Source organism: Poeciliopsis prolifica, unplaced genomic scaffold (assembly GCF_027474105.1).
Source record: "Poeciliopsis prolifica strain line A6 unplaced genomic scaffold, Auburn_PproV2 SCAFFOLD011, whole genome shotgun sequence".
NCBI lineage: Eukaryota > Metazoa > Chordata > Actinopteri > Cyprinodontiformes > Poeciliidae > Poeciliopsis > Poeciliopsis prolifica.
In genome coordinates, this window is record NW_026562386.1 from 12,775,689 (window position 1) to 12,803,330 (window position 27,642).

At 36.5% G+C, this 27,642-nt stretch overlaps 1 protein-coding gene across 1 annotated transcript; it reads left to right on the plus strand.

Moving 5' to 3' along the window:
* Positions 1 to 1,875: 1,875 nt before the first annotated feature.
* On the plus strand, positions 1,876 to 5,498 carry chst1 (carbohydrate (keratan sulfate Gal-6) sulfotransferase 1). The gene is made up of 2 exons (XM_055036589.1): positions 1,876 to 2,231; positions 3,761 to 5,498. The coding sequence occupies exon 2, from the start codon at positions 3,807 to 3,809 to the stop codon at positions 5,091 to 5,093; it is 1,287 nt and encodes a 428-aa protein (XP_054892564.1). The 5' UTR covers positions 1,876 to 2,231; positions 3,761 to 3,806; the 3' UTR covers positions 5,094 to 5,498.
* The last annotated feature ends 22,144 nt before the right edge of the window (positions 5,499 to 27,642 follow it).

Genomic DNA, 27,642 nt, shown 5'->3' on the forward strand with positions numbered 1-27,642 from the left:
CTGCTTTGCTGGCCTCCCCGTGGCACAGCTATAAGCACATCCAGAGCCCTTTCATCTGTAAAGTTGAGACAATAGCTGAGAAGCTCTGCGAGTAAATAAATGTGACCATAAACATGTGCACAGAGAGATACAATCAAAGACCTGCTGAAGCAGATGATTGCCTTTGATAGTCCATGTGATCTCTACTAGAGAACAGTATGCATCTGCATTATCCAGGGACAACTGCCAGCAGCAGGGGAACAAATGTTTGGTTTGCATTGCAACCTTTCACACAGCCTACTGAAAAGTATCTCCATGGACTGAATACACTGATGGTCAGGGCTACTTTTGCATTTATTTCTGTCTGATCATCGAAAGGCATGGATGTCCTGCTGTCTCTGGTCTTCTTCTTGACAATAGCCTATAGATTTTCTGTGGGGCATAAATCCAGCAAGTTCACTGGCCAGGTAGTGATAAGTATTGTAACTGAGGGAAGGTGCCAAGCTAAATTAGCATCTCCATAAAGCAGAGAGAAGCACACATGTCCTGATAGAAAGCTGCACAGATTTTAGACTCGATACAACACAGTGGACCCACACCAGCTGATGACATGGCTTCCCAAATCACTGCTGAGTGCGGAAACTTCACACTCGACCTCAAGCAAATTGGATTTAGTGTTTCTTCCACTCCTTCTCCGCACTCTTCAACCTTGAAATTCACATTAAATGGAAAATAAACTTTCATCTAAAAGAGTGATTTGAACCACAAGGATACAGAATGTCTTTCAACACATTGATATTGCTTCTGCAATAAAAAATCAAATTGATCCAAACCTACCAAATGTTGACTTTAACCTCTGTTCGTGTGTTTTGTCAGTTGTTCATGATGGACAGTTTAAGGACCTTGTCGATTTTATTTTCCAATAAAAAGCATAAGCCACTTTTAGACCTAGATGTTTGGTTCGGGATAAACATTATGCCTATCATTATGAACTCTAAATCAGGACTACATATAGTAGAATTAACATTGGCTCGTGTCTAAGTAAGATCTTGCTATAATGTTGAATTTAGGTCTATTGCTCAGAGGGAATATTCCATTCAACTCAAATCAGATTTGAAGTCTGGTTTTGTGACTTAAGTGTGACTCGGTCTGAAACTTGAGGCATCGTCTACATTCTACGGGCATCCCTGGTATGGCCTAATGGTAATCTTTTGAAATGCAGGATGAGGCTTGTTCTCTTTTATCTTGGAGGGAAGAGTTAGGAAACCAATAAGTTATTGCATCAACTTACTGGTTAATGGAATATGTTAGCACTCATTGCATTAACCACCTCATTTGCTTTTCTTTGCTGTTTCTTTCAATTCTACATTGTCTGAAGATCAGACAGTTAATTCTAGTATCATTTATTAGCTGGCCACCCACTCTTTTATTATAGGTTGTGTAACCCAGAAGACAGGGCTTTGCAGAAGTGATAATGCTGATTTGACAAGTTAGTTCCATTCTCTTCCTAATTTTATTTTTTTTTCTTTAAACCAAGTTAAGATTTTCCCAGGTTGGTTAGATCAGGTGCCTGTGATCTAACCAAACAACTACACTCCCAAAAGATAAGTGAGCTAAAGCTAAATGAACCCACATAAAATGCTGGAGCCACCCTGTGCAAAATTGCCTCATGCAAATCAAACATTTGCACAATCAAATTAAATGGAATCACTGTGAACACGCTGCTACTTTGGCTGAATGACAGCAGCTGATTTGCGTGCGTGGATAGTAGTGATGATAGTGTCTCTGTGTTACTGTGTGCTTCACAGAGAGAGAAAGAGAGAGAGAGGGAGAGAGGCAGGTGGATAGGGGGAGGGGTCGGGGGTGGTCCAGACAGTCGGTCCTTGTGTACCCTACCTCACTCTCTGCCTCTGCGCATCATTGAAGGGGGAGTTTGGCCGCCTGCTTTCCTCGGCCACTTTCACCGCCTGGCTGGTTAATAATAACACTTCCGCCCCTGCGTTACTCCATCACCTTTTCTCTCCTGTTTTATTCTGTGTGTCCGACACCATCCACTGAACGCGAACGCCTCGCCCCCCGCGCGTTAGATGGAATACAGGGGGTTGCCAGCCGCGTTTATCTTCTCCTAACTGGGAAACAGCGCACGGGAGGGGGCGGGAGGCAGGGAGACGTTGGAGGACTAAAACACAGCCAGCCGTGATTCATGGACGCATCGCACCGCGCATCATGAGGACACAGCCACCGACAACAAGGTATAACAAAACTCTACTAAAATACAACCTATAGATTTTATATTTTTAAATAGCCGAATTCGTGCTTCCTCGAATTTATTCTGCACAGAAAATTTCGAAGCGTGTGACTGTGATGCGTTCATGTGTGCTGTATATTGTCTTATCGCTGCATTGGTTAGGATGCCTGCATCACGGAAAAATCTTTGACAGCCTCTAACCTGTCCCCGCTGCAGTGAAATGGGCCTTTTTTTCTACAAAATGTCATTGAGGAGAAAGCACAGATGTTCTCTGTTTATGCTGTTTGCATTGTGAGAGTAGATATTGAGCAAAACATCCCCGTCCCTGCTTTAAAAACGCATCCTAAGTCACTCAACCCAGACTGAGTGAAATCAGCTGTATTAGTTATTATGTAACAAATCTGGAATTTTATTTTTAGACTCTCATGTTACTTTGAAATAGCTTTTTTTCTATATTATGCAGACAAATCCACAATTTTTTTACTTTATTCCATGTTCATATAGCTGCTGAAGTGGTGATTTTATTCACTCAATTAAAGTTCACTATGAATCCAGACAGAACTCATCATTTATTATCTAATTTCTTACTTACAGGACTACTTCCCCTTGACATGACATTGGCAGTGAAGCTTGAAACTACATTGTTTACCTTTCTGGGCACTTTTTCTTCTAATGTGAAGTGGCTTAGAGCTCAATGATTTGTCTGTCCTGTCAAGCCAAATTAGATGCGGACATGATTAAACAGACAAAGAACAAGCCTCGATGCATAGTAAGAAGTGATGCAAGATTTATTCTAGTATACTACGTCTAATAATTATAGCGTTAACTTGTAACATTTCTCAATGCATAAGGGAAAGGAAAGTGTACATAACATGATTGGTGGAGCAATTTCAAACCAAAATGTGTCATACTGTATTTTAATACTGTATGTGCCACGCTGTTATCTTGGCTCTGATACTGCTGCACATGTTTTGGCAGGCAGTGTCAGTTGACTGGAAAGTAACCAAAAGCAGGGTCTTAGAACTTCTTTATCTATTTTAATTTCCAGAAATTAGACTGCAGAGCTGGCAGGAGAAATGGGAAGTAAATTGAATGATTAAGACAAGTTATTCTGTCCTGTGGCTGCAGCATTTTTTAAATTCAGATCTGCTTTTGCTCTTTTCTTGTTCGGTATATAAATCATATTTAAACTCATTTCCGCATAAGTAGCCTACAAAAATCAATAGGAAGATTTTGTGGTGGAATCATAACTAAATACAATGCAAGCGGCACTGAAACCACGGATGATTCACAGTCCGTTCTAAAAATGGTCACAATGCAATTCATGTCTTTGAGATCACTAGAAATTCAAATGAAATAGTCTTGTAATATAGTCTCTTTCTCTATTTCTCAGTCCTGTGGTGCTTGTACAGCATTTGATTCAAATGTAGGTTTTGTTTTATTTTAGCAAAAATAATTCTAGATATTTTTATTAAATAACCTAAGAGGTGTATCTGTTTCTTGTAATAAAGACAAAATCTTGTTTGTTCACAGAGAGGACCTGGCATAGGCATCTCTGGCTAGATGAAGTGGTTCAGCCATGCAATGTTCCTGGAAGTCAGTGATTCTGCTGGCCTTGGCTTCGATTGCCATCCAGTACACAGCCATCCGGACGCTCACCTCTAAGCCTTTCCAGCTGTGCCCACTGCCCAGCCCCCAGAACTGTGGTCTCGGGGCTCAGGAGACAGATCCTTCCTTTGAGCGGGGACCAGCAGGTGGGGTAGGCTGTGATGACTACCCTTACTTTTCCATCAACGCCACTCGTAAACTTCATATACTGGTCTTAGCCACCACTCGCAGTGGCTCCTCCTTTGTTGGCCAGCTGCTGAACCAGCACCAGGAGATATTCTACCTGTTTGAGCCTCTTTATCACGTTTATGCCACATTGGTCCCACGTCAGTCACACACCCGTAACCCTACAGATCGCCGCGTGACGCTAGGTGCCAGTCGAGACCTCTTGCGCAGCCTGTATGGTTGTGATCTTTATTTCCTAGAGAATTATATAAAACCGACACCCACAAACCACACCACGGACAAACTGTTCCGTCGAGGTGCCAGCCGGGCATTGTGCCAGCAACCTGTCTGTGATGCCTTTGGTCCAGGGGACGTTAATGTGGAAGAAGGAGACTGTGTGAAGAAATGCTCAACCTTAAACATGACTTTAGCAACAGAGGCTTGTCAGGAGAAGAAGCACGTGGCCATCAAAGTAGTCCGGGTTCCTGAAATCGGAGATCTGCGGGCTCTGGTTGAAGATCCGCGGCTGAACATAAAAGTCATTCAACTTGTGAGAGACCCACGTGGTATCCTGTCATCCCGGATTGAGACATTCAGGGACCCATACCGATTGTGGCGCATTTGGAGGGCCACAGGGAGAAGACCGTATAATCTAGACATGAATCAGCTCACAGTGATCTGTGAGGACTTCTTTGGTTCAGTTTCAACTGGTCTTAGTCACCCCTACTGGCTGAAAGGGAAGTACATGTTGGTTCGATATGAGGATTTGGCCCGAAATCCACTTCTAAAGACTCAGGAGATCTATGACTTTCTTGGGCTACATATGGATAAAAATGTGAAACACTGGATACGTGCAAATACTCGAGGAAGCAATGAACCTTCGGCAAAACACAAGTTTGGAACAGTGAGGGACTCAGCTGCTAATGCAGAGAGTTGGCGTTTGAAACTGTCCTATGATATTGTAGAATTCACACAAACCATGTGTCATAAAGTACTGAAGCAGCTGGGATATAAGGCTGTGAAATCAGTAGAAGAACTGAAAAATCTGTCCTTCTCTCTAGTGCAAGACAAAGCATTTGTACCATTTTTGTAACAAAGATAGTTCTCTATTAACTATTTTTGATATATTTATATTGTTGCCTTATAAGTTCCTCAGTTTGTTTAATTTCTTATGTGTTTTTGTTCCATGAAATTTGCACTAAATTTTGGAGGTGTCTGAATGCACTAAGGGAAGTGTTGATACAAAACCAGACGTTTGTCACACATAAAAGACGCTAAATTTGAAATGATCTGTCCATGAATGAAAGGATTTCAAGGCGTTGTCTCCGTTATTTGCTGTATGAAATATGTAATTTCAGCACAAGTTAAATATTTGTCACTAAAAACATGGAAATCAGGAAGGACTCCATAAGGCATACATGTTTTTTTTAAGACCTGTCATGGCAAACTTTAACTGTACAAGCTCTACTGTGCAATAAATAGTGAATGTCGCAGTCAACCTTTATCACTGTGGCATTTTTATCCATGTGGGAAGAGGAGAGATACCTCTGACAGATGCCATGCTTGCAAAGGATAATTGCAGACAATTAATAGGCTCTCAAGTGAAAGGGACAGAATCCCATTGGAGGTCACAGGCATCTCATCTGAGGATTTTACAACCATCTGTGATGGACAAACACTCACAAATGAGAGGTAATGCTAAAATCTTTACTATGAAATTCTTTAGGTGGATTATAAAATTAATGTAGACCATAAATATTCCAATGCGAATAGATCTTGAAGCACTGCAGTGAAGAGCCATTGATTACTTTTATTGTATTTATATTTTTTTTATTTTTTTCGTTAAATTTATTTCCCATCTATTTCCGCCAGTGATTTACAGTATTTGTAACACTATTACATGTTTGCAGATTCAGGTACTTAGTTACAAACTAAATCTTTTTGTTCTTTTTATGTCACCTTATAAGCAGGGATTACATAATAAATAACAGAGCAGAGTAAATAGACCCTATGCATTTGTTTTCAACCAAAAAGCACAGCTATGTTGACATTCTGCCTTGCTTTTGAGTTGATCTCGTAGATAAAAGATTTATAACCCTGAAAAACAAGTCTTTGTGAAACAGATTCAAGTGTTTCCAGGATGTGTTCCTGACTAACACTGTGCAACACAGCCACCTTTCTAAAGTTACATCTACATTAGATCATACACAAAGAGTATTATACTAATGGCTGTCCATAATCTGGGACAAATCCTTTGATCATTAGTGCAGCTGGTGTGCAGTTTTAACCAAGCAGTGTTAATGGACTCAAGGTTGAAATACAGAACACAGCAGTTACATAAATAAATGTGTCAGTCTTTCCTCCAGCTTGTTAAAATAATACTAAACTCATGCAACAGCAGCCAAGGCTTTTGGAAAATTTACCATTTTTTTTTAACTCTGAGAGAAACAAGAACCTAATTCCATCTTCAGCTGCTTTAACTAACCTCAAGAACAAATGCAGGGTAAAAATGTGGTGGTCTCATTTAAATTAAAACATAGCATAAGCTGTTTGGTATTGATTAAGTCTCCTGTCATTATTGCTACAAAATATACAGTTTGCTCCTGTAGCTGGTGAAAATCTGTATGCTTGGTTTACACAGTTAATTTGCATTTTGAAGTCATGTTATTTTAGCAGTGGCTTGTTTGGTAAATTGCCTTTCCAGTTAGCGGTCATTTCATGCTGCATATTGTACTTTATAATCTCCCTCTGCTACTGTAGGAGCTTAAAATCTATGGTGGTTCAGACCACATTGTGCAGAAGCTGGCAAGGATATGAGCACAACGTATGAAGTTCCACTTCTAAAATGCTAAATAAACACATTTTAGTGTGACTTTGGTAAAGGCATTGCATAATCAAAAAACCTTGGTGTGCACATGCTACACAGAAAGCAGGTTATTTCAGGGTAAGACCAGATATGATTGTCACTTTTTTTTTATTTGACATTTTTTCAAAATTCCAGAAATGAAATACTTGGATGGTTTTGAAAGGTATAAAAGCCATTTATTTTATTAATAAGAAAACGCAATTAATTAGCTCATAAAATTGTCAATGGTGACACTAATAAATCAACTTCACACCAAAAATGGCAAAATACATAATATTCTTTATTTTTGTGGCTATTAAATGCTTAAATTTGGGTACTGAGAGGTACAACTCTTGAGTTAAGATGTCTATTTATTTGCAGACAATGACCACTTGTTTTCCCATAAGATATAAACCCTGTGAATGTAGCATCACACGCCCAGGCTCATCAGTATTGGTGACCGGATGTCCATTGAGATGCAGAGCACAAACCTTTGATCCTCCTCTGTTCTGAGACTGGAGGCAAACTCTCCCTCTTTCTCTCTTCCTGCGCATTCTTTGCCATCTACTTCTTTCTTTCTGTCTTTTTTTACAGACATCTCAGGGGATTGTTCCTGTGCTTCAGTGCTCTCTGTGTGTTTTTTTAAACTTCAGCTTGGAAGTTTCTGAATGTGTTTAGAATAGTTTTAATTCTAAAAGAGGCAGCAGAAATGGAAAACTGTGTATCTTTTTGGCAGTTACAGAATGTATTGACAATGAAGGAAAATATCCTTTTGTCAGAGAGTAAGATAAGGGGACTAACACAAGTTTTAATTTTCTTAGCTCGAGTTTGATTTTGTGCACTCATTAATAGTTTACTAGTTACCAACTCAGCCAAGATGTTAGAATCAATACTTGCTGGAAAAAAAGCAGTAATTTAAATTTGTTTGAGAAAGTTTGTAAAATTGTTCCCCTTACAGGCAAGAATAAACAGATAGAATCAAATGTCCAATTTCACATTTTTACCCCTTTAGCAGTGTCATTCAATATTAATTATTTGAAAATGCACAAGCAAAACCAACAGTTGCAAGCTCTAAAAATTGAGGTTGTTAGCACGTCTAACATAAATGATATTATCGTAGAAGCAATTTGAAGCTGAACAGATAGATGTTAACAGTTTAATTGCAGATTCTCTCCCATGCACACATACACACAGAATCTGCATCATGAGTCCCATGTGTCAGTGTGCTGGTGTATCTATGAGCTTTTGGTGAACCCTTATGTGGTTTTTTGTGTCCCAAGGCTGAACATATGGTTCACAAGCTACTGGGAAAAATGACAAAAAAAAAATCCTCTTTCCTTCACCTCCCCTACCCTCACTGTTTTATTCCACTCCTCTCTTGAAGTGATTACAATAATTTGACCCTGTGACTGCACAAGAGAGCAGATACATCTCCACTTCTCTATGCTTTCTAAACTGTGCTGTCAGAAAACATTCTGGTCATTACATTCAAGAGAGTTAAGGTTATATTAAGTGTGCAGAATTTGCTGTTAGTGATGATGTTAATCCTTGGATGTTTTCCGATGAAAACTTGCCATTTACGTATTTTTTCCTTTGTTTTTGTTTGTCTCAGTCTGTGAGTGTGATGTGTTTTGTGTTGCCACTTAGCAGGAAAGTCTTGGTGCAAAACAAAAAGTCCACTGAACTGCACAAATCAGCTGAACTGTGCTGCCTACACGTGTCACTGCTGTTGAGGCGGATGTGCATTTTTTTTTTTTTTTTTACTGACAAGTACACATCATCCCTTGACCATCAAGAGATCATCTTTTTGCGAGTTGATTGGTGTTCATATTTACATATGAGAAGCCCTAGATGCAGTTTGCATAGGTGAGTTGATTTTAAGACAGAGATAAACAGAACAATGAAGAAATATCTCTTAAAAATTATGGAGAAAAAAAATAATAATTTTTTGTTCAGCGTTCCTGCACAGGCTGTCAACCAAGCTCTTATTTGATTGCTGGTAAAAGGACAGTTGGGGGTTGGCAACTGGAGCTTTGCTAAAAATGATACAAGCAGTTTAATTGAAGCTGTCAGCAGGTCAGCGCAGTAGAGGCATAGCAACCAGGTCATTATGTAGTTAGATATCCAGAACACCATGTCAGGTGTAATGGGCCAAAGTGTTTTTGAATGAAACAAAAAAGGAAAAATATTCACTGTAATCATCAAACTGGAACCTCTAGTCCTGCTGATAAAAAAATAAAGTTAAAATACAGTAAAATCCTATTTTGAAATAACATCCTGGAAATAAGTAAATTTAACACAGATTATTTGGGTTTTGTCTGTGTGCTGTTTCTCGACACATTTGATGTTGCACGAAGCATGCTTTTGAAGTATTTCAAAGCCTGAAGTTGCAATGAAATATCACTTGTAATATAATCATTGAATAAATTACTTTTTGTGGTAACCTATTTTTTCATACTAAAGGTTTAATAAATGAAAGCAGTAAATCTTGTGTCATGCCTGAACTTATTTTAAGAAATTAGTGAGGAGGGTGGAAACTAGAACCGATAGTCTGACTCTTAAATACGAGGAGATGCAGCTGCAACTGGCACGAAGAGGATAGTCGCTGCATCTCTTGCTCTCATATTCACACTGAGGAGCCATTGATGGCAAATCTCCCCGTGGAAAAGTGGTTATAGGTGAGTGAGCGAGAGCATGTGCATGAAGCTTTAGTCCAGCTTACGTCACTGTGGTCAGCTGTGGTCGTGTTGCATTGCTCTCGTTGCTCTCATTGCTCAAATTCTCCCTTTTGCTGGCCTGAAAAACTGAAATGAGATTAGAGCGCATGCACAAAGGCAAACAAGCAGGAGCAGTCATGAGCTAAAAATGAAGCTCTCAGAGCTGTGAGAACAGAGCAAATATTGAAGGATCTCAATTTTGACAATAGGATATGTAGATTTACAGATATTAACTTCAAATCTAGGCTGGGGAAACCATGTGCAGTGTCAACCGCACAAGATGCAGAGATTAAAGCAGAACAGGGTTGGGTGTGGACATGTCAACTTTTGAGAATAAATCCTGATCAAAGAAATTTCTCTTAAAAATTTCTTCACTCTTGACTACCAGACAAGCATTTGTTTTCTCAGACACAAAGGTTGTAAATCAAGGCTCTAGCAGTACAGTGACGAAGTTTTGAACGATGCCAGCAATGCAGAAGTGACGAATGCCTACTTGGAAAATCCTATTTGTTTTATGAAAGTCTATGTCTTGATTAATAATTTAACATCCAATTGCTTTTTTTCTTTATTTCTATATGGAAGAATGTGTTTTCACTTTAATGCAAAGAAAAATCAATTTTCTTATGCATTTTTTTGAATCTTTCTGTAGGCTTGGGTGTAGATTTGCATCAGCACTTTTGCCAAACAAGTTTGTCATGTTTTCTCAAAAAGAGAACATTCCTGCTATATTTCTGGGGTTCTGACTTGCAACATATGTTCTTTTCTACTCTGTCAGATCTGCAGGAACCACTGGAATACGTGGAGTCTACTCTGTCTGTTGTCTTTGCATTCAGCATTCACCCTGAACAAGGCTTTGTATTATTTAGACCTTGGTGGCTTTGAGGCTGTTCCAAATGACAGCACTTGATATGAAACGCTAATTGCAGCATCAGAGATTAGTCTGTTGTGAGCTCCCATGAACCTGAAATTCAGTGATGCAAGTCTATTTAATATACTTTTTGTCAATATATATTTCTAGATACATAAATGGGATTTTTATCATCTCAAACTTTAGGAAATGCTATTTCTTTTCATGAAGCTTAACTAAAGAGACCGGGCCCTACAAGGAACATCAACCGTGCAAATATGTGTAAAAATGTTATTAGTTGCAGGAGCAGTTATGGAGAAGCCTGATATTGCTTAAAATGTAACTGTTGCATATTTGGCATCAGAGACTCCACAAGGAGCTTTTTCAGTCAGCATTGTGTCTGCGGTCAGCTTGACTGCCTGACAAAAAGTCTAAACTTCAAGCAGAAAGTGTTTGGAGAGAATAAGACACATGCATACAGACGACAGTCCTCCCCCTCAGGAAAAGAAATTTCATTTCAATTTAAGTGTAATCCACTGGCCCTGACCAAAGTGTATTATAATACCCCTTACAACACTGAGCCCAAGGATACTGGAGATATTCACATCAATATCAGTATATATAATAATATCCACAAATCACTGGCTGTTAGTATAAACTTAAGTCAAGCAGGTTGTCAAGTTAAACATTTGTTTGTAAAAAAGAATGGCTTTGGAATAATTAATAAACAGTACTGCTGTTTATTCACAGGGTTCACATAATAACAACTTTCACTTGGTGAATGTTTTTAAAATAAATCCAATTGTGTTTTAAGCATTTTATCATAATTCGGTAATAATTAAGTTAAAGAATAAAAAGTGTAATTTTACAGTATACCACAAGTTGTCATGTCTTATATATCATATAGTAATGATTTGTTTGATAATAGTAAAATAATAAATATTTAAAGCCCACCTTTTTGTAAAATATTGACAGTCAAAATGCATACCCTCCAAAAACTACCTTTGTCTTGTCAATCCATATATTTTCTAAAACGTATCAGGTTTTCTGAAGATGCCCATTGGCAAACATGAGGCAGATTTTTGTATTCTTCTTGGTGGTTTTGCCCAGGAGCGTTCTTAAAAAAGGTGAATAAAACCTGGAATGTTTTAGATGGTGTTCAAGATTCCTTTGTGGCCTCCTGAAGGAATAATCAGGGATTTTGGTACATTTTCTCCTCAGGAGATTCTTGCTGCTCCATGTGTTATCAATTTACTTTGCTGGAGCCTCATAATTTTAGATACAATTAAAAATCAATTTCTATCAATTTCTGTCAATGGCTTCTTGAATTTATTCAAATCACAATTTTTTAGCCAACTTGATGTTGTCAGCAGGTTCTGCTTTAGAAATACGATTCTACATATCTTGCAAACAACAATGAATGCAGCAAAATTGTATCCAAAACTTTTAAATTGTTTATTTCATGATTTAACAAGGTGATGCAATCATGTTTTAACAGGGATTAATCATTTGTTAACATTTTACATTTGTGTGTGTGACTGAAATAGATTTGAGGTCTGAAAAGAAAACTGCTAAAGGAATAACTGAGGCACAATCATCAACAGCACAATGCTGTCTTCAAGCCCTCTGTACAGGAATTAACTTTTATAAAGGCTCCTCAGCCTGAATACGTCTCCTTCATTAGTGGCCTTCATTTTTCAAATTAATTTGACAAATTACATTACATTTTGAACTTTGGATACCTACTGAAGAAAATAGAAAATACAAAATTTAGTCCAGCTTGATGCCAAAGTAGTTTATCCCTTTGTCATGGCCCACTGCTCAGCAGCAAAAAGGTCTTAGATTTTAATCACAGTCTGGGGTCTTTCTTCAAGGAAAGAAAGTTGTTCAGTTTTGTCCCACAGTTCACAGTTGTTGGATTAATTGGTCCTTCTGAAATTGTCCTAATGAATGAATATCTGTGTATGTGGTGATTTGTCTTATATCTCTGTGTTACCCTGTTGATTGGCAACTTTGTCTCTTACCTAATGTAAGAACTCTGCACCCCCAGCCACCCCACCACCACCAACACCACCACAATAAACCTTGCAAGAATTAAGTGAGTGTATAAATATCTGGACTGGTGAATGAGCACAGTGGTTCCACCCCCAGGACATGTTTGAATACCAGCGACTCCCAGTTTACCCACTCAATGGCACAGTCACTGTTTTTATTAGTGAAAGCTACCATGTGGAAATTGACTCAAAATCATAAAAGGCTAATATCCATTTTCATCATTACGCAGTGTCTTCCAAAACAGGAGAAGAGTCATTTCACACTCTCAGTGATCTTAAATAGCATTGACAAAAGATTGCAGCATTCAGAAAAAAACATTACATGGTAATATTTAAAATGTCAGTGTGAAAAATATATATCCCTTAAACATACTGCAAATCAGTCACTGCCGGTTCTTTAAGCATTTGTTCTACTATTATTAGTTTATTTTTTAACAAATGATTTACCTTTTGTCAACTGGATTTTTCTATTTGGAGAATAGTTAAAATTAAGTACCTTCTTAAGGAAAGTGGGCATATATTTGAGAAAATTAACATCTTTGACTATCTCTACACCATACACATTATGGAGCGTGTATGCATGAAATGCGGTCCATTAAAGCTTCAGAGATGAATTCTTCCAATTTTATCTGAAAGCCTTAATGTTTTTTGTGATTAAACGTCGAGTAGCACTTATAAAAAGGCTCTCTGGCTTATTTAACACTTTTGAGCTGTGACAGCATAATTAGTCTAGGTATAACATTGGGAAATTGGTAGATTAATGTAATTGCTATAGTGCTCTGTGCAGTCTTTCCCTAATTATGAAAAGAGGCAGATGACTGATTTGAGCATTTTAGTTCCAAAGCACTCGAGATCTCAATAGTATCTGATAAGTGAATTGAGATCTGTGGAAAATAGACAGCACCATGAAAATACTGCATCAATAGTTCACCCCAAGAAGGAATGCAGGAAGGCTGAACTGAGTCAGAGAAAAGCTAAACTTCAGAATCACCATGACAAATATTCATGAGAAATTTGAGCGAAGCAACCGTGTTTAATGCACAGCTAGAAATCCCCATCTTCAGTAGCATAGAAGCAATGATAACAGTCATGGATTAAATACTTTTGTTTATAGCCTCTTACAAATGCTATTCTGCATTCACTCCATGATTCCTGCCTATTTGACAGTGAAATGAACTGAAAATATCAGACTCTCAATTAGACCCACTCAACCCTGCACTGACATCATGATCTCATCACCGTTTGCAACAGGAATGGCTCCTGTGTCTCACTGCAGTTATTGACAGTTTGGAAAAAGTGAGGCAACATCTTAAACAGTCTCCCTCCTTATTAAATATTCCACCTACAAGCCCTTCAAATATGTTATTAGCTCTTTGTCAGTGGATTTGTTGCATATTGTAAATGCCTCATTTCTCTCAGGAACCTTTCCAGTCTTATTAAAATCTCCATTTGACAGGCTGCTCTTTAAACAAAGAAATGTGAATAGCTTATTGTTAAGTTCCTGAAGAATAATCTCAAATTGTCCTTTCCTGCATACAATTGTAAAGAAAGTTGTTTTTAATCCTTATCAAGCTAATTACTTCTTCTATGCCATAAACTTCAGTAAAACCTCCTCACTCATGTAATATTCATTTTGGAATCTCAGCAAAAGTGTTGGAATGAACTGATTATTGAAACATTTGATATTGGGAGCATGCATATTTTTAAAGAGAGACTCTAAAACTGCTTCAGGCCCTACGAAAGGAAAGCTTTGTGATATGTAGCTTTAGATGTAAATTAGGAATCTGAGATAAATATCATATGACATCTCACCTTCTGAGGTAGCATATATTTCAGAAGCATCTGCTTCTTTATATTCACAAATACTACAGAGCAGCACATTCAATAGTCAGCCAAAGTTTCCATTAAAATTTCAGGATAAAAGTCATAATGTAAATGAAACACTGTTTAATAGCTGGGGTAAAGCTATTTACAGTCTTAGTCAGAGCTGCCAAACAGAAAGTTATTTTAGCCATCCTTCTATCAGCTTTGCAAGGATGGATCTAAATGCCTCTCGGCAATTAGAGCTACAAAAATAATTCCGTTCATGAAATGGGTTCTGTTGGATTAAATATACTTGATAAGAACATAGCAAGTAAATCCTGGGAAATTCTTCAGTCTTGAAAAATCTTGGACATTCAAAAAAATCTCTTCCAAAAAACTTGATTAGAAATAAATTGAACAGGTTTTCTCATTAAACTGAATAAGTTTGTGAAATTAAGAGAGTAATAAATATGTAATATATCTGGTTGCTCCACTCTTAGCTTTTCAAGAGAAAAATAGTAAAGAGTTTATGTATGTACACCAACTCTCATCCAATACGGCATCATAAATTTGGGCTGATGACATCGCACATTTATCTTTTGTGTCTGTGCCTTCAGTTTGAAGTTTTAGACCCAAGATATTGTTCTTTCCCAGTTATTGTTTGTCCAAAAACTGTGTACAGTCTGGATATATCACCAGAAAACAGCATTTCTTCTACACTATGTCATTGCCAGCTCTAAAGATCTCCAAAACCCACTTTTCTACTCATAAATTTTAGTATTTCCTGTTATTTGCTCCAAGGAGCTAAGACTGAATCACTGTGCACATAATGGTTAAAGACATTCATAAATGTATCCTTTACACATAAATCACAGTTGTCTTTTTTTAATTTCTGCAATATTTTCCCCATCCATCACTTTTATGTAGGTCATATACTATGCAAACTTTTCATCTAACTCCAAAAATAAACATTTCTAAACTTGTTTTTTGAGATTTATGAAAAAATATGTAAATGGTATTTAAAATGCATGGATTGTTCCAGTCAAAGAATCTTCATCTACTTTAAAAAGAAATGCTAACAAGGGTGTGCGGTTCTGTCACAGTATCTGCTGTAGCATCAAATAATGCAGCTGGAAAACGGTCTGAGTACATCATAAGGAAGTCAAACAGACAGGAAATAATGATAAGCCAGTTGGATTTTAGCTTTAGCATGTGACATTAGTCCACCCTGGAGCACTGTGCAGATGAAAACTGTTTGATGGTTTGGCTGTTACCATTTTGTAGTACTATGTTGTAAAAAATATAGTTTACAACTAATCGTCATTAAAAGCTTCACTGTCTTTACTGTCTGTTTGGTGCAAGCGAATCTGCTTTGAGAATTTGTGTTATGTACAGATTTAATGCTGCACATAACATTTACCAAGAAAAAAATCCAGCACACTCTGTGAGAATGTTCTTTGAATGATTTGATGATGTTATATAACATTTCCAGATCAAATCTAAAAAAAAAAAAAAAAAAAAAGCGTCACCCAGAAAGGAACGGTGTCCTAATGCAGTAGGTGACTGTTTGCCAAAAGCACATTTATGCCACCTTCAATAAGCTGAAGAGAGGAGAATATTTTACTGCTCGAGAGGAAATAACACATCTGCTTAGCACATGTTCTTGTGGTACTGGATGAACTATGAGACAAAGCTAGAAATGCTTTGACAGCAAGAAGCAGTGAGTCACAGAAACAGTCTGGGGTATTGAATGACCTGGAGGCATAGTCTCATTTAAAATATAATGTGTTTGAATTTCCTATAATCAGCATGGAAAGAGGTGTTTGCAGGCCCTGCTATTTCATATTATGTGAGGTATACCACTCCATGTTTACTATGCGTGAATGCTCTGTTGGTGCATTTCAGAATTGTGGTCAAAAGTCAGAATTTCTGAGACAAAGTCCAAGAACTAAACAGGAATGTTCCCTGAAATCACAACTCCAATTTGAAAAATGAAGTTCTCCTTCCGGTCCTGATCTCAAAATCTATTGTGGTCCGAACAAAAGGAAGTTTTAGCTGCAGCAACTGTGTGACAGAGTGTGGTTTATTAAAGCAGTCACACACATGCAGCTAAGCCCCAAATTATTCAGAACACTGGTAGATTTACATCTGAAATTATTTTCATTCAGCCAAGAAATCTGTTTCCAACTGGCAATGAGGCAACAGATGATAAAATAATGTAAAAGGGATTTAAATTTTTAATTTACATTTCATTATAAAATTACATGTTAAATATTATTGGTATTCTTCTCAATATTTAGTGGAAAATCCTTATGGCATTACAACAATCATATCCTTCTCATAATTTCTAGTTCTTTGCATTTTTCCATATGTATTGTGCTAATTTATCAGTGATAATAAGCTCCAAATATTTTAAATTAGATGACTTCTTTGCAAACACAACAATCTTTAGATTTTTTATCATCTTTGTTTGGGGCACTTCCAAATATCAATAACTTCTGGTCAGAAATGTTGGCCAGTTTAAAAGATTCCTTTAAGCATAACTCTTGACCATTACGGTGTTGGGCATGAAGTCATTACATCTGGATTTGAGGAAACACGCTACAAGATCCATTTCTCTGCTTTGCTGTGAAGATGATGACAGAAACTTGCAACTTGAAACCAACCTCAAAGTTAGCCCAAAAGTTTTTTTTTTTTTTTTTAATCATGCACTCAGATGACAGGCATGAACATGAAACAGGCACTCTCTTGTCAAAGATAGTAAGATGTCTTTCTTATCAAGGGAATTTAGATCCTTTCAAAAAGGAAGTGTATTAGGGTTTCTTCAATTTTGAAACAGTTACATGTGGGTGTAAAATATAAACCATTTGTGATTTTCAATTTTGCTCAAAGATAACACTGTTGATCGTCACTGTCCAACAAAACTAGCTTCATATTGGTCTGTTTTTCAAGACTTTCATTTTTGTTCTTTATTTTTTTTTCTTCTGCCATCCTTTTAGTGTAAAGTTTTTCTTTTTTCTTTTAAATGCTTGGCATGTTGCAATATTGCTGCAATACTTATGTTGTTTTTGCAGGATAGCAATGATAAGCAAGATGTGAACACCAAATGAAACACTTGCGTCAAACAACCAAATGGAGCAGAAAATCTGAAAAAAAGCTTCAGATATTTAAACCTGGATTTAAATATGCTTTTTCACAGTTTCTCCCATTACAATGACAAACTTCAAAGTATTGTTTTAATCATGTGATGAACTTTATTTTATTAAATACATATGTAAATAAAATAAAATATAATGAATTGATTGAAATGTGTGGTGTGCATGTATTTATCAATCCATCACCTGCTTATCCTTGGGACAAACAGTCATGCACAGATACAGTCACAATATAGGCGGACCAAAAAAAAAAAAAAAAAAAAACGTCATTTCTGGGAGGAAGCCAGAATACCTGCAGATGCACCAAACCAGGATTTGAACCCACTATTATGACGCAAAGCCAGAAGAGGTAGTTATTCCTAAAGAGTTGTGAATATGATTGCAGTAAAAGGCGTTTTTTTCAAACTATTAGGTCAGGAGACTGAAAGCATTTATGTGCAACAATTTCCTATTACTACATGTAAAAACAAAATTTGAAAATCATGAAACCTTTGTCTTTATACATTTATGCATTTGTTTCTGTTGGTTTATAACCTTAAAATCCTAATGAAATACAATTAAGTTTTTGAAAAGAATGTTTTGTAATGTTCCTAAATTTAATAATTCATTACTGATGCTTTGCACTTTCCTGGAGACAACCGGAGCCTCTGCTGTGACTCCTCTGTGTTTTCTCATTGCAGAATATTTTGGATGAAGCGGAGACCTGACTCAGCTGTGAATGGGTGGCAAAACAGAGGTTTTGAGTCTCTGACAACTAATGAGCAACCGTGCCTGCTGGCAGTGTTTGCAGAAACTCTAGCACAGTGTGGTATAATGTAAACATACATTGATTCATGAACATTCACACTTCTTCACACACATCTGGTTTAAGGCAATTTGTAACTCATGCTTGTGGTATGATATCTGCTTTAATATTCACTGTGAGATTTAGAACGTGTGAAACCATGAATAATGCTTTTCCTGCTTGATTTAAATGTACCCATTGCATTTCACCGTCTCTTCATGACAACATGAAATACAAAAAGAAAAAAAAGGACTGTATTTTTTTTACAGATAAAGTATAATGTCAAAAACAGAATAAAAAAACCATTAATAATGTTGCTCTGTACTTGAAGATTTTTTTTTATTATTTGGTTGTGCATCATCTCAGACCTGGCAAACCAAGCAAACTTCTCTTTGCTCAAACAACAGGAAGAATAAACATATGCTTCAATTACTGCTCACATACTGAAATGTCACAAGACAGCGGGTAAATTAAGGCTGAAATTCTGAGGCATTCTTCTTTAATTCTCCAGTCACAGATGCCGTATTCCTGAGTTTCTCATTCTCAGATCAATTTGTCGTGGTTGCTCTGTTGGCAAACGCAGAGACGGATTTGGCAGAGAAAGCCTGTTATGTATAAACCACGTGTCAAACCTCCCTTTTTGCCTGTTTTCAGGTCATTCCTGACAGCAACAGCTGTAGAGGGGATATACATAGAAACTCGAGACAAAAGAATATGAAGCTACTGACAGCAATAGCTGAATAGTAAAAACCATAAAGGGGAAAAACTAAGCATTTCCACTTGTCAGATGTTGGTAGGGGAAACATGGGATTAAGTTTGTGGTTAAACTCTGTGGGGCTTTCCACATCACTACATATACGATAAATTGCTTAGTAATAACCTTTATGTACAGCACAGATTTGTGACAAATTCTGCTCTATACTACAAGACTAAGAATTAATTTAATTTATATTTGCTTTTCATTCAAGCATCTGTGGAGCGTGACATTCATTAACTTAAATATGTCTGTGTAAATGCAACTTTAACTAATGACTCTGTACTCAGCTATTATTTTCTGCTACATTAAGTACATGCCACATTTTATGTTAAATAAATAAATGTTTCTCTATTTTTTGGCTGAACATGTTAAGAGAAATTTAGCAATAAACATTAATTATAATTTTTTTGATGTGACTATATGTCTGAAAGGGCTTTCAGAGATATAATATGACATACATTTGTGTTTATTTACCACTTGCCCTTTAAATATATTTGTGATTGATTTAATATTTCTATAGTTGGTTTTAATGCATTGATTTAAACATCACTGTCAAAACTCTGCTTCACTCACTACGCCGGGTTTGTTTGTGGTAGCATTACGTTGCAGTTTATATCTGTGTCTGCCTTTTACTAAAAGCTAACACTTCTAAATCATTGGATCAACATGAATGTTTCTTTTTAAGGTAAATCATTTGTTAGTTTCTTTTACTCACCATCGTTTGGCCTTTTACATGCTACAACCAGAGCAGGTGTATGGAAGGGCCCAGTATTCCCTGCTTTAATAGGTGTCTGATGTCACTGTTTTCATCACTTGGTTCTACCAAATGAAGGGATTTTTTGTTTGTTTTGTTTTGTTTTCTGTAATAGAACCTTTTCATTGTCCTGTATTAAAATATTTTAATTTACAGACCATTTAGTTATGAGTTTGTAAAAAGAGTTTGTGACAATGTAATAATCATATTCCTGTTACTTTGTTCAGATTTTGTTCTTTGGTTTGATCTGCTGCACCATGGTATATAGTCTAATGATGTGGATTTTTATACAAAGTTGTTGCCAACTTTGTATAAAACCAGTGAGATTTTAGATGTCAGAAACTAAAGATGTTAAAGAACAAAAATCCAGGAGAAGAACTTGTAAGTGGCTGCTGACGCTGCTTCCTTTTCACCTTTTTTAACCCTTGACTACATGACTTCACAGACTTCACAGACTCTCAAGTAAATGAATGCTACACTTTAAAAAAGCATTAATGTTAAAACAGCTAAAGCCTTTCAGATGATAACACATTACGCTGGATTAAAAGCCAAAGTTGCAAAACTATTTTTAATATTAAGACACAGATTTATTACTATCATGTATACATCCAAACCATTCCTACTTGATTTCTAGGACAGCTCCTTAAAAATAATACATACACACAAAATGCATGTTCTTTTGATGCCAAGATTTAAGTTATTTTGAAATTCTAATTAGCTTTATTGTTTTTGTTTTTTTTCATGGACAACATATTTTTAAAATGACCACAATAAAAGTTACATTGATGAAAGTTTTGGAAGTCACCCAAAATGAAACAATTTCAGGTGAAAAACACACATTACATATAGTTATGCATTAACATTATTTAAAAGCTAAAGAACATTTGTTTGTTCTAATATTACTGAACAGTGAAAAACACAATCAATTAATAACTGCTGACAGATTAACTTACACAGCTGCACAGGTGCAGTAGCCACTGATGACAAATCAATATCTCTTACTTTCGCCAGTTTATGCTTGTCAGAAACCTTCTTAGACAGGGTCACCGTTTTTTTTCACAAACAAGCTCCTCTGATGCTTTAAAAAGCACGTCTTGTACAAACCCAGAGCAAGAATAATCAAATTATCCAACAGCTTGTATGCTTTTAAAGTTTCATGCGCAGAGAGAGACCAATTAACCTCATGCCTTTGGATGGTGGGAGGCAGACACAGTGCAAACATGCAAACTCAATGCAGATGGACTCCAGGCCTGGACTCAAACCCAGGACCTTCTTGCTGCAAGCCAACCACTCTACCAACTGCAACACTGTGCGAGGTATTTGCATTCATTTTGTTTTTGAATTTTTACAGACTGAACCACCAGTTTGTTTTCAATCAATCCCTCAGAATAAAAACAACAAAAAATTGGGCAATGGATTTTCTTTTATATATGAGGCTCCTTACTTTAGGTTCTACTGAGTAGAACCTAAAGTAATATTGATCATGGCTTCCTCTGTGAGTTTTCTGTCTTATGAAGATGCATTTCTGGTCCTTCTCATGTTAGCTTAAGAGGCAATCTAATTTGTTATTACAGACTTCTCTGTGGCAATGCAAAAATTAATACACAAAACTATTTTTTTTTCCTTTACAAGTTATCAAATTCAATAGCAAAAACAAACAAGACTAATTGTGTCTTATCGTAATCCCATCCCACTAAATCCTTGCGAACTGTTGAAAAACAGGATAAAATGTATCCTTTTTAAATTATTCTGAAAAAAAATCTGTATTTTTCTCTTGCAGATCTAAAGTATATATTTCCATCATTTCTGTTTAATTCTTAAAGGGCATGGGGGTGGTGTCTGACCTGATGTTGAATATAAGGTCAACATTCAGGCGTTGGTGCCCTCTTCATCTGCCTTACAGCACATTGAAGAACCTCAAAAAATACTATAGATGCAGTTTAATTTCCAAATTACTTTTTCCTTTGCACTGCCAGTAGCAATTCTGTAGCATTCATAAATTAAGAACTGCAAGATATTTTTATATAAAATACCTGCAACCAATGAGGACACAGTAAAATCAGTGCTGAGCTTTGAGAACTGAATGCACATCCATAATCAATAACTGCTCCCAACAGAATACTGATCCAGCTATATGCATATATCATTATTTTATATTATATCAGTTGTAAATAAATTATTGCTGATGTAAATTTCATATTTTCCTTAGTCAACCATATAAAGTCTTGTTGAAAATAAAATGTATTTTTATGGCGAGACCTGCTTTTCATTTGGCAAAAAGAAAAAGCAACTTTTTGTTCTGTCTTCATCTTATTCATGTCATTTAGAGTTCATTTGCAATCTGCTACTGTGAGGGTAATTGTTCTATGATTAAAAGTGACAGCCGGGTTTCTCCACCAGAAGTCTACTTCTCGCTTCTTCCTTCCTGCAGTTTTTCAGACGCTTGGTCATCAGAAGTGACTTTGATTGTGACAAAAAGTGAATGATGCATCAGATGACCTTCATAGCTGAGTGACCCAAGTGATGATTTCAGAGCTTAGAGAGAACCACAAGGGCAGGAAAAATGTTCCCTTGTTTATGTGCATGTAGAGAGCACATAAACAGATTGTTTGAATGTCCAGATTTGTGTGTGGTAATGCCAGTGCTCTGCATGCAAATGTTTCTCCCTCAAGCAGCCTTCTGCTCTCCAATTACAGCATGTTCACAAAATCACTGCAAGGGTGTTCTAAAAAAGCATCAGCTTGAGAAATTATTTTTCAACTTGCGGCAACAAACTCCATATCTCAATCGAGACGTGAATATTGTCTGATGAGTCTGACTTTTCCTTGCAGAATGTTTACATTTGGATTTCAGGCTGTGTGTGTGAGAGTCTTCTCTGCTGATCTCCCCAAGCATAACCTGCCACATTGAGTTAATGGATCAATCTACACCTCACAGGTGCACCAGATGGGCATCACTTCGACTTTAAAATTCTACAACTTCTCTGCCAAAGTCAGTTTGTATCTGACCAGCTAAAAATAAGAGGGAAAAAAAGTATGTGATAAACAGAAGTTGGGCCATTCAGAAGCAATGACACAGTGACTCAGATCGATCGAACCAAACTGTAAACAACTCTTATCTGCAAAGTGTTTGAAGAGATGTTAGTTTTTGCTTTTAATGAAAAAATGAGTTGAACTTCTCTCCTTGCAAGTGCAAAACTAATGAATTAGTTTGGTGCTCTTATCGACATGTTTGGAATGAAAGATACTTAATTACATCAGTAACTAAAAATAAAGCTAAACAGTATTAAGAAATATTAGAAACATAATTTTATTTATTTATTGTTTTTGTTTTTTTTTTTTTTTTTGTTTCTTGCTTTGTTTGGTTTTGTCACAAGCAAATGCTGTGAGCTGTTCTGTTGCCTCATGGCTTTCGGGTCTCCAGTTTGGACACTAGCAAGGGGCTTTCTCTGTGAGGTTCTCATGTTTTCCCCATCCATCCACAGGTCTTTGTAACTTTCCACTCATGCTCCAAATTGTGGTTTGTTCGTTGTGAGTGGATGTGTACAGTGGTTTTTTACTCGTTTGTCTCTTTTCAATCTGTGTTGGCCCTAGCAGTAGTCTGGCCACTTGTCCACTATGCACTTCAATCTTTGTGCCCTGCAGCCCTGGCAGGATTAACCAGGTATAGAAAACGAATAGATGTGTGGATGGATGTTGGGGGGAAAAAACAGAATAGGGGATGCAGAAAATCATGGTGCATCTTGTAGCAAAGATGGGCTTTTTTGCTTGTAGGCTGTTGAACACCACTGCTTACAAAGTATAGCAGATTTTGCTTTATGTTTTATTCAACAGAAGTCATTCAGCGATAGAAAATAAAGCATCTAAGCATCACATGTAAACCACAGCTGGCCACTGATATCAGGAATTGGATCTTCCAGCAAACCCCGTGTGCTTGACTGCATCTTTCTGACATCCTCCATCATTCTGTTAGCCGAGGCCTCCCTCTACCCATCATCCTCTTCTTCTCTCCACAGGGTCTGGCACAGACTTGAAAGCAAAGGTCTATCCTGGGGATAGCTCACCCTGTAGGGCTGGAATGACAGCATGTGAATCAGTTTCTGGTTCAGTGTGCCCAGATTCTTTTTTTAATATTTAACTAAGAAGAAACCCAGAACATAGGAAAATATTTTAGTGAGTTTCAAGCAAATAAAAATGTGATTCAGATTTGTTCATACTTTTTGATCATTAAGTTGACCTTGTAGTGACTTAGTTTCAGTCTCACTCAATTAGTTATTTAAATACTTATAATTTTGTGGCCTCTCCGAATTGTCACACAATGCCCATTTTCATGTAAATTGTCCCTTTTCCTGCCGTCTAACCCTCTCCTATTGTGATGAAATATTTTATTTTCCGATGGTGGATTGTGAAGTTCCTGCTGTGAAGAACAGAAGTGCAGTTGGAGAGAGAAATAAAAATAGCTTGGCATGTCAGCAGGGGTTTATGATGGCCTCTTTTTCCTCTGAGAACTCATATTAAGTCCTACCCACATCTTGTACAATAGACCAGCTGGTTTAGGCTGACAACTCAAGTCATACTGAGTGCAGCTTGCAGCACGTTTTAAAGTGACTGTTTCTCTAAAAGGATGTTTTCTACTTCTCAAAATAACTTCATGCACATTTTTGTTTAAAAAAAAAAGACACTGCCCACTTTCAAAAAGGCATAAGTTTCACCTGTAGCAAAATGATTACTTCCCCTTATTTTTCACACTTCAAACTATTTTTCTTTTTTCTTAAGTTCAACACACTTTTTGTGGAGTTTCTAATTAGTGGTTCATGACTTTCCCTCGGGTATATGTGACATAATGGTACATTTCTTTTAGCCACAAGGCAGAACTAGGGTCTATTTTTTGCCATCTCACACAGTGAGGATGGTGATGGTAAAAATAAAAATAAATTCCTCAAACTCACAGTAGGAGAATAAGAGCAATGAGTGGCATTTTGTGCCCACCAAATCTCAACAACCACTAGACAGTAGTGTGTACAAGCCAGTGTGGTTGGGATACATGCCAGGAATAAGCTTTTCTGTTCTACTAGCAGTAGAGCAAATATGTGCACTTTGCTCTACTCTGCTCTGACCATGGAGTTGTCCGCGTTTGCTCAGATGAGACTAAGATTGAGCTTTTCTAAAACAAAAATAGTCTGGTGTGAAACAGGATGAATTTGTGGGAAATGACAGCCTGCTCACCATTGAGTACGATAAATGACACCATGAACTCTGAAAGATTGGGAGTTTTTTTGGAGAAACAATCTGACAAAAGAGATGACTATTCAAGTTTAAGACTTCAACTCGAATTCCAAAATTAAAAGACTTCAGACTCAGCTTAGACCTTCAAGACTTGACTTGCTATATAACAGTTTTTCCATCATATAATACAGCTGTAGTGCATATTTTACTACTGTGAAAGAATTTGCTGGTGCTAATATCTAACATCTAAAAAAAAGTCTATGTTCCTTCTGGTTAATGAAGATTACCACATGAATGTGTTCTGGAGAGAAATGGCCTGCTTAGTGTGAGAAAGCTCTTTCAACAAGATATGATCAAAACAAACAGCTAACGCATCCAAGAATGACTAAGTACCTGTAAACAGGTGATGAATTTTGTTACAATTAAAGAAGTTTCTTGCTGTGATTACGTCAACTAAGTATTAGGTTACAAGTCCTATTATTTTTGTACAGGCCCATTCCATTAGTTTGTTTTTTAAAGTGATTCTGTTGCATCACAATTGAAAAGAAATGTCTTATTTTCACTGGTTAAGTTTCAGTGATGTTTTTATTTATTTATTTATTATTATTATTATTATTATTATTATTATTATTATTATTATTATTATTATTATTATTATTATTATTATTATTATTATTATTAGTTGTAGTAGTAGTAGTGTTCATTATTGCTTTTGTAAATGTCAAGTTCTTTCAGTGGCCATTGTGGTTCTTTTGTTCATTCATAGAGGGACACTGATAATTTTTTCTGTAAGTAATGACCAATTCCATGGGATCCTGACAAAAAGCATTTAAGTAGAGTATTCAACCAGGACAAATTGTTTTCTGCAGAAGTTAAGAAACCATTATATCGGTGTTTAAATATTTATTGGAAAATACATTCAATGCATGTGATGAAAATCAAAACAGAAGGGGTTGTGGAACAGAAGGAGCTGTGGAAAAACAAACCAATTTTTAGCATTTCAGAGGCAGCTGATGGTGCACTCCAGCGAAAACCATCCACATTCTGGAGGCCTGGCAATCTGTCCTCATGAAAGCTTTGCTGGTACTGCGAAATGGAACTAATAATACTATGAAACTCATTTTCAGTGAGTTAAAGAGGATGAACAATGTAATCAGTGGGATAAATTGTTAACTGAGAGAGGGTGGGCTTGTGTGTAATTGCAAATTGGACATATGAAGCCAGATGGGATTGGACCTTCCTGATCCTAAAGCTAGTCCACATAAATCATCTAACTAATTGAATGTCGTCTTACATAATTTAAAATTTTCATGCATATCACTGGAACTGGAGTGGAAAAAAATCATTTTGGAGTTTTCTGATGGCCCTTTGTAATTCGACATTGTCAGCAGACTGAAGTGTTGGTTGGGGATTACTTTTTACTTCTAGTGAATCACATAGAAATTGATCAATCAGAAATGCTAATCTTTTAAATGTCTCAAATAAATAAAAGAAAAAATAATATCAGAGAAATCTGATAAATCCCCAACAGGTGTCTTTTAGTCCATTTCATAAACTGATGTACTGGCTTTAGTAAATGCAGTTTCCGTTCTGAGAAACTAATAAAGGAAGCATTTATTAGTTTCTTTTTTTTCCAGAAGATGAATGTTGTTAATCGGTACAAGAATGAGAATAACATGTTTGTAGTGCACACAATGATATCAACACATCACATTCTAGGCCACTGTTTTATTGTATTAAGAGTTCTTTAAACCTCTGAATGCTCCCATTGGTAACCTAGTCAGTACTGTTGATTATTTGTCTGTTGGACTGGAACAAGCACTGCAAATCTATAGTTTTTGTGTTTATTCTTTATTTTGATTAGTTTCCATTGATGTTAACTTACAAGTAGAACATCTTGCTTGGACAACCTCAGCTAGTGAGCTAGCATGCCAGGATTGTGAATGTGCATGCTGTTTTTGAATATAATACAGGTCCAGTGTTTTATACAGAGCAGACAAGATAGATTGTGAAGTGTGACCTGCTGAATTTTAGTCAACTCTGAATTCATGCTCCTATGTGATCAAAAAACAAACAGCTGTCTACCAGATTGCAAAGTATTTTTTTATCCCTTTGTTTGGGTGTTGACTGGAATAGTACCAATGGAATGGGATGACATTCTCAGATTCATGTTTTGTTTCTGTGTAGTTCAAATTTACAAACTGCTAAAGGAATAATAGGATGAAAAAAACATGTGAACAATTAAATTGTAAATGACACTAAAACATCACAATGAGGAAAAACTGAATTTATTACATGCACAAAATTATTTTCCCTTTACAGATCTGTTTGATGCTTTGCCACACTTTAATTATTCAGATCATCAAAAAAAAAATTTTAAGTCCGAAAAATTAAAACAGAGTGAAGTAGAATGACACAAAATGCATTGCCCTTTGTTGAAAAATTTAAATTGTATTTAAAATTGGTTTGATGATCTGAAGCATGCACGTTTCAAAAATAAACCCAAAAAATTAAGGTTGAAAAATGCATTCTCACACTACTAATATAGCATTATATGGGATCTTAAGACGAAAACTGAAGAACACTAAAGTAATTGATTGGCATACACTCTAATGATATAATAAGCTGAAGCAATTTAAGTTGAAGCACAGTTCTTTTTTTTTTCAATACAAATCGCAGATAAAATAAAAAATATTAACAA

Coding starts and splice junctions, on each gene's coding strand:
- chst1 (XM_055036589.1), top strand. CDS start 3,807: ATGCAATGTTCCTGGAAGTCAGTGATTCTGCTGGCCTTGGCTTCGATT.